The sequence below is a fragment of the Eutrigla gurnardus genome, assembly GCF_963514095.1.
Source record: "Eutrigla gurnardus genome assembly, chromosome: 5".
In the NCBI taxonomy this organism is placed as follows: domain Eukaryota; kingdom Metazoa; phylum Chordata; class Actinopteri; order Perciformes; family Triglidae; genus Eutrigla; species Eutrigla gurnardus.
Genome location: NC_139919.1, coordinates 26,465,186 through 26,478,360, shown reverse-complemented (window position 1 = coordinate 26,478,360; position 13,175 = coordinate 26,465,186). Strand labels below are relative to the sequence as shown.

The 13,175-nt window shown below is 47.9% G+C and overlaps 1 protein-coding gene across 3 annotated transcripts in view; it reads right to left on the bottom strand.

The window, feature by feature from the left end:
- Positions 1-377: 377 nt before the first annotated feature.
- The window catches only part of ppp2r2ba (protein phosphatase 2, regulatory subunit B, beta a), a 35,189-nt gene continuing 22,391 nt past the window's right edge, over positions 378-13,175 (bottom strand). For 2 of the 3 annotated variants that reach the window (XM_084009640.1, XM_084009641.1), the window contains exons 2-10: positions 8,840-8,937; positions 7,996-8,161; positions 6,938-7,050; positions 4,535-4,712; positions 4,241-4,405; positions 2,049-2,218; positions 1,477-1,568; positions 1,264-1,387; positions 378-763 (exon numbers count right to left, since the gene is read on the bottom strand). In XM_084009640.1, coding sequence (XP_083865766.1) covers positions 608-763; positions 1,264-1,387; positions 1,477-1,568; positions 2,049-2,218; positions 4,241-4,405; positions 4,535-4,712; positions 6,938-7,050; positions 7,996-8,161; positions 8,840-8,937 — 1,262 coding nt within the window. In that variant the 3' untranslated portion in view covers positions 378-607. Of the gene's footprint in view, positions 764-1,263; positions 1,388-1,476; positions 1,569-2,048; positions 2,219-4,240; positions 4,406-4,534; positions 4,713-6,937; positions 7,051-7,995; positions 8,162-8,839; positions 8,938-9,460; positions 9,561-13,175 lie in introns of those variants that run through there. The other variant, XM_084009642.1, reaches the window with a different exon arrangement.

The following is a 13,175-nucleotide window of genomic DNA, read 5'->3' as shown; positions in this document are numbered from 1 at the left end:
CACGGGCAGACAAATCTTAACAGTCCCTTCCTCTTGTTTTTTTTTGCAGGAAGTCTGCAGCAGGTTGCACTGATCACATGCACTGTAGCATGGGGCCGATTGAAAGAGAGGGGGCACTGTTGCTACATGACAACGAGCCACCATCATGTAAACTAGGGTTTTCTGTCTGTGTGTGCTCTACTTTTTATGTTCCGGGGAGAGGGCGTACCCACATCCCAGCCCCCGTCTCCAGGGTCCCGGAGGGGCTGCTACATCGTCATTCATGCAGCAATCCTCTGGTTGTGGATTAACTTCTCCCGGTGTAATAAATCAGAAGTCAAATTTCAAGAGTCCGTTCTCCATTTTCGAAGGAATTTCCCCCTCACGCTGTATCCGAGATCGACTTCACCCAACAACGTCCACGATTCAGTCGCCGGATACTCATCTCTGCGCTTCTTCGGCAAAAAAAAAAAATGTCAAGACCGGCGGCAACAAGATACAAGGAGAGGGGAGGGAGAAGGATGTCGATAAGGGCTCCATCTCTCTTTCTCCAACCCCTAGCTCTCCCTGCGGCCCCCCCTCTTCCTGTGTGTGTTTTGTGGGGTTCAGGGGTCAGCAGGTCAGCTCTTTAGTTGACCTTGTCTTGGAAAATGTAGAGGTTGTTGGTGGCCGCTACGGCGATGATGTTCTCATGCGGGTGCCACGTGGTGTGAAGGATCTTCTTGCTGAAGTCGAGGCTGTCCACGCTGATCTCATCCTTCCGACGCTTCCCACCCACGCACACCTGGGGGGGATAAAGAGGCGTTAAGCTAACTTTTTTAGCGGAAGCTAACGCGGATTTCGGTGATGTGAAAGCAGTATTTATTGATATAATATCGCCTCAAAAAGTAGATAAATATGTTAGCAAAAGCCTTTTACACGTCCAGGAGAGGGTTGACACACCTGGGGGGGGATAAAGAGGCGTTAAGCTAACTTTTTTAGCGGAAGCTAACACGGATTTCGGTGACGTGAAAGCAGTATTTATTGATATAATATCGCCTCAAAAAGTAGATAAATATGTTAGCAAAAGCCTTTTACACGTCCAGGAGAGGGTTGACTCCTTTAAAGCTCTGTTTTGGTCTCCGCTGAGGGAAATACGACGCTCTTTAGCTGCTAAAATGTTCGCCAGCTTGTTGCTAAGTTTGCTATATAGGTAAAAATATAGATATTTGTTCTAAAAAGAACAAAAGAAGCTAAATATCCAACATTGATGCAACTCTCAGACTTTGCAACTAGTGGTGTTACCTTGCGAGGCTTGAGAATGGCTCTGGGTTTGCTGTTCTCCCTGGATGCCTCCAGCGTGACGTCACGTTTCGTGTTCCGGTCAAACATTCGGAAGAAGTTGTTGTAGGAGCCGGTCATTATGACGCTGAGGAGGCACCGGGAGAGAGCGGAGCGTTAATGAGATGGACCGATGCGGGGACTGATTGATGGGACTGACGAGAAAAGGAACCTCACCTGTCCGATCCGTTCCAGACGCACTCGAACTTGTCAAAGATGCAGTCGTTCTCGTACAGAGAACAAAGTTTGCCACGTAAATAGTCGTGAACCTGGAAAAAAAACAAATAAAAAAGTTGTTGGTGGACCCCGATACAATAAGCTGCACTGCCATATGCTCTGGTTTCAATAATCCCTCCAGACCTGCTGACCCACGCTAAGATGCAAGGTAGCAGGTGGAGGCGGAGCGGGAATTGGATAGAGAATCCCTTGAGCCCGGGCTGATGGCCTTATCAATCATGAACCCGTCCTAAGATGGCTTCCCCCTGATCAGACTGTGGATCTGACCCCTGGTGACCACACAGTGGGAGGTTCTGCCCTTCAGGCTGCATCAGCGACGCCACTATCTGTCTTTTTATTACGGACAGCCGGCTCAGTAGGCCCCTCGCGGGGGAAGATGACACGCTTCCAGATTGACGGGGCGACAGTGAAACAGGATTACGTTGAGTGATCAGTGTGAAATCAATACGTTTTGATTTGGTCTCGGGCCTATCCGTTATTCGGGAACAGGTGCATTGAAGATGAAAGCCTACCTGGTACGTCTCCAGTGGTTTGTTCTCCATTTGAAGGTCCCACACCTTGACAGTGAGGTAGTCTCTTGTCATCAGGTAGCGCCCGTTGTGGCTGAACTTCACATCGGAAATGGATGAGATGATTTCAGAGAAAAAGGAGCGGGTGGAGGGATCCTCTGGCTCCTCAAAGTCTACGCGAGGAGGAGAAAAAAAAGAAAAATCACTTATCATCTGACAGAGAAAACAGGTTTCACACCGCAGGAGGGCTATGCTGAACAGAAATGGGGTTTTTTTTCAACAAAGCAGATTTTGTTTCGGGTGTTGGTGCGATCATTAGCCAACAATAACAGCCGCGAAGACGCCCGTACGCGGAGGTTCTTGCGGCGGCAGCTGCATCTCTTCACGGTGTTATTTCTGTGTGTGTTTAGGGACAGAGTCGTGGGTCAGCATGCTGGGTAAATATTGGTTATGATTCATATTGATTCTGGCAGCTGCTGATCTGAGCGCAGGGCCAGCACGCTGGGGATAAGAGCCGGGCATTCCATCGTTAGCTGTCAACTTATTGTTCCTCCTCCTCCTCATCTTCTTCCCCCTCCCCTCTCTGCTCTCCATCTCTCCCAAAATGCCCCGACTATTCTCCCCTTCCTCCCCCCTCCTCCTCCTCCTCCTCCTCCTGGAGAGTAGCTCTGTGATGTGTCAACGGGGAGTCTAACGAGGGATGTGGCGGGAGAGATGAAAAAATAGGGGGGTGAGGAAGGGATAAGAAAAACAAATCAATGTCAAAGTGCTGGGGCCCATTTTTTTGGCCCTGCTGGATTTATGTGTGTGTGTTTGTGTATAAGAGGGTGTGTGTGCATGTATATATGCATGTGTGTGTGTCCCTGCCTCCCCTCCCGTCCCACTCCAGGGGTGTATAATAGGGTCCCTGGGGAGTCGGCATGGGGGCTGTTTGGACTCTCTCACTCTCTCTCTCTCTCTGTCCTGGGGCGCATCGCTTTGGCAATCCTCCCCTATTTCTTCATCCGCTGATACCAGCAGCCTCCCAGACTCATGATGTGTTTTTTTTATGTAGAAGGTTCAGGAAGTGTGTGTGTGTGTGTGTGTCTGTGTGTGTGTGTGTGTGTGTGTGTGTGTGTGTGTGTGTGTGTGTGTGTGTGTGTGTGTGTGTGTGTGTGTGTGTGCGTGGGAGGGAGAGCGTTCGACACCGCTCTGAGCCATGCAGCGCTCATGCAGCGAGACAGTAGGTCGGTATCAACAGACCTGTCCTGAGGCGAACGAGAGCACCTGCCTGTCCTGAGTGTGTGTGTGTGTGTGTGTGTGTGTGTGTGTGTGTGTGTGTGTGTGTGTGTGTGTGTGTGTGTGTGTGTGTGTGTGTGTGTGTGTGTGTGTACCGCAAAGCGCCTAATGGCATGTGCACGTCGTTTTTCCAAACAGCTGCGAATGCCACCACTTCAAATTTTACACCCAAATCCACACATTTTATTCTACTCATCCCCTTATTTTTGAACAATGAAACAAACGCCTTCCAAATAAAAGATGCTCATGTGAAATTCAACAGGCACGGTCCAGCGAACGCGTCGATGCACGTCCGAGGGAAGTGACTGACATTATTGAACGACAAGGTGTGTCCGGGAGCGACTAATGCGATTGCTCTTAAGCCATTGATTTTCCAGCCAAAAAAATGTCAATGTATTCATTATTCATTTGACCGAAGCTTTAGAGAAGGCCAGTCATTGTTTGAAACACACAGTGAGAATTATTGATGGGCCATCAATCCTCGACGTATTGAGCAGCTCAATGTGTGAATATGCAACCGTGGTAGTAGTATTATTAGTGGTAGTACTCCGCTTTACTGGTGTCATGTTCTTTGTGTTTTTTATTAGGAGGGAAACAGGAAAAGGAGTTTCTACAATAAAAATCTAATTAGACAAAGTGGTTTTCTTAATTTCAATACTCAATATATAAACGTGACTGTTTAAGAGGAAAAAAGATGAATTAAAATAAAATAAGGGATTCTGTAGTTGAATAGAATTACACTATGTATCCCAGCAAACTGTAAATAAGGCTTTGAAGCAACATTTAGATGATGCAGATACAGAATAGTAAACAAATAAATCCAGTAATTACAGCAATGCTTGATTTTGCAGCATTTTTGGTAGAATAATAGAATACTTTCACGTGAAATAAAAGCCAGAAAGACGACCTGTACTCACATTTACAGTGTCTGTCGCAGAGCGCGGCCTCTCTCATGTCACAGAGGCGTATGGAGCCCTTGCTGCTGCTGTAGGCGAAGGTGTGACACTGCTGGGGGTGAAACTCCGCTGAGGTGATCACCTCCGTCAGCTCCTCCATGTTGGCTGGCTTGATGTCCACGATGTCTGAGAGAGCGGCGCTAAGGCGAACAGCGAGACAAACAAAATCTATTTCTGTACAAACAAATATCTCCATCCCTTTTTTGTTTCCTCATTTCTAAGGTCCTAAACATAGGAGACCCGATTCGAGGATACTGAAGCTGCGGTCGGTGATCTCCAGGTTCCAGAGGTTCACCCTGAGGTCGTCAGTGGAGATGTACGTCTGAAGGTCGGAGTTGACGGAGATGGAGTTGATGTGGTAGGTGTGCGCGTTGCTGAATACACGTCTGGCCGTAGCCTCGACCATCAGGTCCATGGGCTGCAGCACCGGCACCTATGGGTGAAGACAGCCCAGTTAGGGAGGGAGGGAGGGGGGGAGGACATGCAAGGAAACGTACGGCACGGATCCATGTTGGAAGATTTAATGGCTTTTGTGCTGATTCGGTATCTCATGGACTTTGCTGCTGGTTTTCCTGGAGGCCTTTTTAGAGATTTATCTCTGTACGTGCAAATGTAAATTGCTTGTGTGTGTGTGTGTGTGTGTGTGTGTGTGTGTGTGTGTGTGTGTGTGTGTGTGTGTGTGTGTGTGAACCATAACTAGATGACTCCAGGGATTCATATGACATTTACAAATCCGTCCACAAATCTTAATGAAACAGAGACAGTGACTGAGGGGCTCAGAGGCTGTTTGATGAGCCGGTTCAATCAGACTGTGAATATTAGTTGGCTACATGGCTGGATCACGCCTGCCTGTCTGTCTCTCTGTCTCTCTGTCTCTCTCTCTCTCTCTCTCCTATGTAACTCACTCCCGTTCTCTTGTTTGCGTGTCAGAGAAAGCGAGAAAATAGAGAAAGTGAAGGAGGTGGGAAGAGAGACGGCCCGAGGGCATCGCTAGGCCCTGCCGAGGAATGATAACTGAACTCTGCAGAATTAAGACGAGCTCTCACACACACACACACACACACACACACACACACACACACACACACACACACAGTGCTGCTCGGGCTTCAAAGACACCCAGCACCAGTCTGCATGCAGCCCCCCCGTTGGCCAGATAAAACCCAGACAAAGAGAGAAGGGAGGGGAGCAAGAGAGGAGAACAAATCGACTGCTTCTTCCCCTTTTCTCTCGTCCGTGGCTGGCACTGACAGAAAGACATGGCGGCCCAGCAGGCTGCTGTATCTCCATGGGTGTCACTTCATTTCCATGTCTTTCACCGGCCGTCCAGAGAGAGACACGCACCGTATTAACCCGTAACCCCCGACACTGACAGTTACACCGTTCGGCTTGCTCCCGCACCCTTCCAGATGACCCTCGTGGTTTATCCCCCTCGTAAAATGTAAAAAAACTGAATATTTTACGATATAATAATAGAAATCTATTCAGAAATTACTTAAGGATTCTTTTTGGATAAAACATAAAAATCACGTTTTTTTGAGGAGATACTGAATCGTGATATAAACAAAGAGTTTTTTTTTTTTAAATACCCCCCCCCCCCCCCCTCCATGTGCAGATTTCACAACCTCTAAACAGGATTGCCACAGTCCCGGCCTGTCCTCCAGGTTGCCATGATCCCCCGGTCGGCCAGACAAAGAGGGACAGACACGCTGAACACAGCACTAATCTGGCATGGCAGACACACACATATAAACACACACACACACACACACACACACACACTGTCCTATATGCCTGCCTGCTTTGTGTGAAAATTAAAGAGGTGGTGCAGTGATAAGAATGAAAGGGGGAGAAGGTGGGGGAGAGGATGATCCCTTCGTGGTCTTCACCTCACTGAACATATCGATCACTCGTTCCTACTTTCTCCTGCGAGTTCAGAATCGTCCAGCGATCGTGTGTTCGCTGCCGTCGTGGTGTCGTTCATCCGTCTGGAAAGTGAGCGTATATCACGCCGTCACGCAGAACGCATCGCTAAGGAGTTTACGTCAGATTAATGGCGAAATGACTGAATGCAAGATTTTGAATTTAATCAGCTTATCTGAGCCGTTCAGACTTCAGAGCGCTCAATGTGCGAACGGAGGATAGACCTTTTGTGGCGTTTTGACATTAGAACAGGTGTTAATGATAAAAAATGAATGATTTAATGTTATCAGGAACACCCGGGCTTTTTCTACCATAATGAGTCAAAATGTCATCATGGCTTTCTAGAAAGGCCAAAGAAGACAAACTTTGACCGTCTCCTTCCTGAAATTGCATTTGATTTGATATTTTGGGCAATATGCTTATTTTATTTTACGATTGATATCCACTCCCACCAGCAGTCAGTGAGGTTAGCTTAGCTTAGCATGGCATAAAGATGAGGGAACTGGCTAGCGTGGCTTTATCCCACCTACTAGATGGGAGGAGGCTAAGCTAAGCTAAGCTAACCGTCTTCCATGAGGCTATAGCTTGAAATGTTTTGTTTGTTTCCATTCAAGATGAATCTGTAATTTTCTAGAGATCATAATATTTGATATTTGATAACAAGACCAGACCAGAGCCATTTCCATGACAACGTGTGACATTTCCTTGATGAGCGTGTCTGCGTGACCCCCTTACTCGTAGCGAGGTGATGGTCGACGGGTCTCTGATCCGCCCGTCGTCATCCTTCAGGTTGTAGCCCTCCGGACGCTTGTCTCGCTCGCTGATCTTCCACAGCTTCACCGTCTTGTCTGTAATTCACACATCACACAGACGACGGTATATACAGTCAGATCGTGTATCACCACGGCCAATCTCACATATAGCAAAAATGGAGGCAGGGGGGTGGGGCGGCCGATCTGGCACGTAGCTGGAAAGATGCCAGCGAGAATGATGAATGGCGGCTCCTATGTACATTCTGATGTTACTGATATCAATCTACATGTTGACTACATTTCGCTGCTACGCTTCCCCCACTGGAAAAAAAAAATAGCCATCTGGGCGCTTTTCAAAGCGGCATCAACCAAACACCAGTTACATCCCATCTTCTCGGCCGTCTAGCGAGGGGGGGGGGGGGGGGGATGGCAGCAGCAGTCAGGTTGTTGCCTTTTTTTCTTTTTTTTTCTTTTAATTTCCGCTGTGAATATTGGTGTCGGAGCAGCGAGGCCATCGCCACAGGACTCTCGGCCATCTGCTCCAGCCACCGCGAGCACTTCTGTAGCAGCCATGCATGAAGCTCGCAATCTGCAAGACGTCTCTCTCGCTGATGTGTGTGTGTGTGTGTGTGTGTGTGTGTGTGTGTGTGTGTGTGTGTGTGTGTGTGTGTGTGTGTGTGTGTGTGTGTGTGTGTGTGTGTGTGTGTGTGTGTGTGTTCCTGCTGTGGCAGCCATGCATGAAGTTCTCAATCTGAAACGCTTCTGCTGGTGGCACTTGTTCAGCCGAGCGAAACACCAACACATTCACACTCAAAAAAGACATTTTCATGTGATATTAATATCGTCTCCTCGTATATCTATCTGACCGTTTCTGCAACGCGAGGAGGAGTAAATCACGGCGTTACTTCGCACCGCCGTTGAGTAACACCCTGCCCACGTTCAAACACGCTCCCGTGACGGATCGACGCCGCCTTTGACCAGTTTGCCACCTCGCGTCGCTGCCGACGGTAACGGGGCCCGGCCTTTAGCCGGCTCACTCACCGTTGGTGGAGAGCAGGAAGTAGGCGGCGTTCTGCTGAGGAAGCCATTTGATCTTGTTGATCTTCTCCTCGATCTCCAAACTCTTCAGGTAGTCGAACTCCGGCTCGTGGCTCTGGAATGTGCTGTAAACATTGTACTCCCCTCGACGTTGGGGCTGACTCTTACTCTGCAAGGAGAGGGAAACAGTTAGACATCTACCCGTTTACACAAAACTAAAAACATTATAAAGATATTCATTCTTTAACAAGATATGCAACATTTGAGTTAAATATTAAGTATTCTAGCCATTAACTCTGATCCAATCCTGAGCCATCATCAGGTTAAATTTAGAATATTTTGTTTGATGATTAAATACCTTCAGAACTTACTAACAAGCCTCAGTTTCACTTTGTGTTTTTGTTCTATAGAGCAAATATACACTAAGATGTTGAAGTAAAGTATAAAAATCAGCTGGTTGCCATGGTAACCTGTGAGCATGCTTTATTTTTCTGGCTTTTCCATGACATCAAATATAAAATTCTACATATACAGTGCACCATCTGCATATATTTCTCTGTAATTCAGGATGAATTGTTTGGTATGATTGGAAACCATGGCACCTTAAATGCAGAATACATTTATGAGTTCATAATGATGCCTCAACAGTGGCTTCTTAGTGCTCAAAGAGGGTTTTTGTTATGAATTTTCACTGAATATTTGCTCCTAATAACCCATTTAAAATAACCCCCTTTTCACCAGCTCGTTATCCAAAAGCAAACAACCCAACTTGTAATGTTCCGAGGCCGTAGAAATCCTCTCAGCAGAAGGGCAGCATAATTAGTGTTGCATTGTTGGCATTTCCTACCTCCTGCTCCCTCTGGAAGACAACCACTCTGCCTCCTTTATCCCCGGTGGCCAACAGCTCCCCCGATGAGTTAAACTCAACCGTTGAGATAATGTCAGCTGCAAACACAGGAAGCAAAGAGGAGGGAGGGGGGGGGGAGAAAATGTCAGTGAGGACGTGCACAAAGCTGTCAAGGTATCCGTCAGACAGAAAGAAAGACCTTTAAGTGAGATCTGGCGGAGTGACTTCAAGAGAACATGTCAGGGGAAAAGGGAAGGGTGGAATCTCGTGACAAACCCACAGAGGACTCTCCGGTACGGTTTCTGGTGAATAATGGGTTAGGAGAAGCCACTGGATGACTAACTGCATGCTAATTCAACCCCTCATCTGACTGAAGTGAGCCAATTTGTGTCATTTAATTGAACTCCATTCTCCTCTCTCCTCCCAGCTGCGAGACTCTCCCGCTCCTTCATAAAAAACACACAATCGCACACCTTTTTAACCTTATTTGAGGCTCATGCACGTGTACAGCACACTTTTTTGACTTTCATTCAACGCAGGGCAGTCGACGTAACAAAAAACATGAGAGCAGTGAGATGAACGTTTCTCTCGTTTCTCCACAAGTAAATAACAGACACCTACCCTTAAGGTAGCTTTTCCTCCCCTCCTCAAAGACATACATCTGCCTGGATTCAGCAGAGGCTAATGGTGATTGTAATTATTATACAGCCCCGGGCTAAGACATAGCATAATGTATGTCACACACACACTCACACACACACACACCACAGCAGAGGCTAGCCCTCTCTTTAACAAGCAATAATATTACAGAGAGAGAGAGAGAGAGAGAGAGAGAAGCTAGAGCTTGTTGTTTTGTACCCCCCACGCCCTCTGTGGACCTGCTACTGGCGGAGCGCTGAACAGGAGAGGGGGAATGTTGCTATGGAGACCGTTTCCAGCTCTAGCGGCAGTCGGAGGGGTGTATATATGTGTGTGTGTGTGTGTGTGTGTGTGTGCCAATAGCTCTCAGACTTAGTTGCTGATGCTAGCTGTAATTCAGCAGACAAGAGCGAGTGCTGCAATAGAGTGAAAACCTGCTACTGCATCAGGGGGGGGGGGGGGTGTACTGTTCAATGCAGCACACAACTTCAGACAATGGAGTCCCTGTAGACGGCCTCATAAAACTGATGTGGATGGTGGGAATGACTAAGTGTCTTCCAATGAATGTGTGTGTGTGTGTCCTTGTTTCATTTAATTGTTGACAAGAAAGTCACATTCAGAAATGACACCACAGGGATTGGTACGTGTCCACGGGTTCATAATGACTTGAAGAAGGGGGGAAGGGGGGCGATCCTAGTCATATTTGAATCCAAAAACTAATTAACGTTTCACAGACAAGACACACTCTGACCTAATTACAGCCTGGGAGTATCCCAGAAACACACTGTATCGCTGCTGCACACACACACACACACACACACACACACACACACACACACACACACACACACACACGATGATGTCTTCCCCAACACCATCATTCAGGTCAAGGCCTCTGCTGTAAATCGAATGGAATCAGCTTTGCACTCAGCATTCTTGAATCACATTTTCTCCCTCTCCCCCTCTCTCTCCCTGTCTCTTTTTTGTCCTCCATACTTTTTTTCCCCCTGCATATCTCCCCCTCATCATCCACCCATTAAGTCACCGAGGAGAAACAGTAATTGATGGATGCCATTAAACGAGTTTACACACGGATACGTCCCGCAATCATCTCAGAGAGAGCCAGCGGAGCCGAAAACCCTGAGCAACGTGATGGAATGCTTCCCTAAATTAGTTTTTCCTCATGCAAATGTATTCAAACCCGGCGAGGTAATATATTCAACCTTTAGCCACCGATGGGGAAAACGGCAACATACAGTGATGTCACATAAACTCGTCATTGGTTGAAGGTGGGCGGAGTCTCTGAGACGATTTTTAATAATGGGAACATCAGTGGGTTCAAGGAGGACTGGAAGCATCTGACCGAATGTGTACTTACACACACACACACACACACACACACACACACACACACACAGCTTCATCAGCAGACCATAACCAGATGAAGCCCATAAATCCCGTGGCCAGCCAGGTCTGACACTCACAGGTCAGCGCTTCTTGATGCATCAGAGGGATGGTGGAGATAACACACATCAATCACCAGTAATAATACAGGCGAGCCTGTTGGTCTGCTGCGGTGTGTGTGTGTGTGTGTGTGTGTGTGTGTGTGTGTGTGTGTGTGGACGACTGAAATAACACAGGCTTCTATTCACCGACCTGACCCTCGATAACTCCCCTTCAGCGTGCAATATGGAATCGAGACTCGAACCAATTGGATGGAAACATAGATATGCATTGATTCTGGAATGAAAAAGGCGTGCACAGGAGCGGCCGGGGATGGGGGAGCCAGGATATTGAATGTATTTATAGATGCAACATCTATCACGCAAAACAGAAAGGGCCTCGAAAAGAAAAAAAGATGGGAGGGGGGGGGGGGGGGGGGGGGGAGTCTGGGGAGGTAAGTAGGCCAATAAAAGATGGTACAGTACAGCGTGTCTCATCAGTACAGACTCCAGCAAAGACCAGAAATAGGAGAACCCTGGCTAACCTCTCCACGACATGTAATCCTGCCAAAGAAAGGAACCAAACGGAGGCTTGATCCTGCCGTTATTTGAGGGGTTGTGTAAGACGGGCAGACTGATTCCAAAATGGAAATGGAAAGCTACTTGCGTAAGTGTTGTGCAAAAAGATTTCCAGGTAGAGGGAGGGGACGCGAGCAACATGGTGTCGTGTGAAGGCTTTGTTAGCGGGCAGACGTGGCGGAGAGAGGATTACAGCACTTGCGTCAAAGGATCAGGCCGGGGGGATAAAACGGGTCCGTTCTCTCTTTCATTCCCCGGCTCCTCGTTCCTTCCATGATCATCAATCTGCACTTCGCAAAAAAAAATCACAGTTTCTGCGCTGAATAGGCAGCCGATAACGGCTTGGTCTCCACACGAGCAACAATGGAGATCAATCAGAATCTTTGAATAAAACCCTGCTACCTACTGGTCCGGTGCCCATATGATTAAGGCTTTATTAGGCTTTATTAGCCGCACACAAAGCAAGGGAGCACAATGCAGCTCTCTTCATCTGAAGAGCATGACTCTATGTAAGATCTGGAGTGAACAAGCTAATTAACCTGGTTTCTCCAGGATCAGTCCCGTGGGAATGAGACAGAACGTGTGTGTGTGTGTGTGTGTGTGTGTACTCCCTTTCCTGTATCCCCACACTCCAGGGAGTTGAGGGTGAAATGGGCGAGACGTGTTCCTGCTTCACTTCTCACACTTCATTAACGCATCGCGGTCGGCGCACATTTAACTACAGACACAACACGGGACGGGGCACGGCGGTGAAATGCGGTGGATTTCGCCGATCGATTCTGGCGCGCGAGCGTACATGAATACCAAGAGGGATCATTCCGAATGCTTATTATTTGGTATTCTCTTAGAAATTGAACATGTAGGAAGGGTGGTGGGGGGGGGGGGGGGGAGGCGGGCGGGGGTGTGTGTAGAATTATAATCCACCGCCAAAAAACAAAAGCTGTCTCTCCCTCTCTGTCTGTGTTGCATCAGTGCCGATCCCTTTCATCTTCCTGTTGTCAAGGCTGGAGCGGATCGTTAGATGGCTGCCGTACACACCGAGATCCTTGTATCTGCAGTAACCTCGTCACCAAAACATGGAGATTCCACTGCTTCCTCGACGGCGACGAAGGCTATCAAAACGCACAAATGCATCCCGTTATAAAGTCCAGAAAGGTCAGACGTCGCTTCCTTCTTGGGCCGGCGGTACTATCTATCACAACGGCGCCTCAAATGACCACAACGCCAGTTGAGAGATGGGACTTTTTTCCTCTTCTTGTAATCTTCCTACAGTAGCAACATCACGGCCATTCTTTAATAAATTCTCATTAAATTTTCATGTTGCTGCAGACTTAATAAGAAGCTAATCAGGAGATGAAAGCAGCTGCTGAATAAGGAGTGTGACTCGCCCCAACTTCACAGCTTGCCATTAAGCGCCCGCCACCCCCACACCGACCCCCCGACACACACACACACACACACACGCATTATCTTTTCTTGCGCTATGTGCCGAGGCGGGGTTCAGCGTTTTTGAGTGTTTCTTGGTGAATAATGGATGGGTCCTGGGGGTTTGGTGGGCTAAATCTTTTTATGCCGGGGTCCTAAAGTGTAGCCCCGGGCCGTTTGCCTTGGCACAGGCAACCAGAGGCAGCTGCAATAAAGGCTGTGAGCTCTCTGTTACCGGGACTGCATCAGTA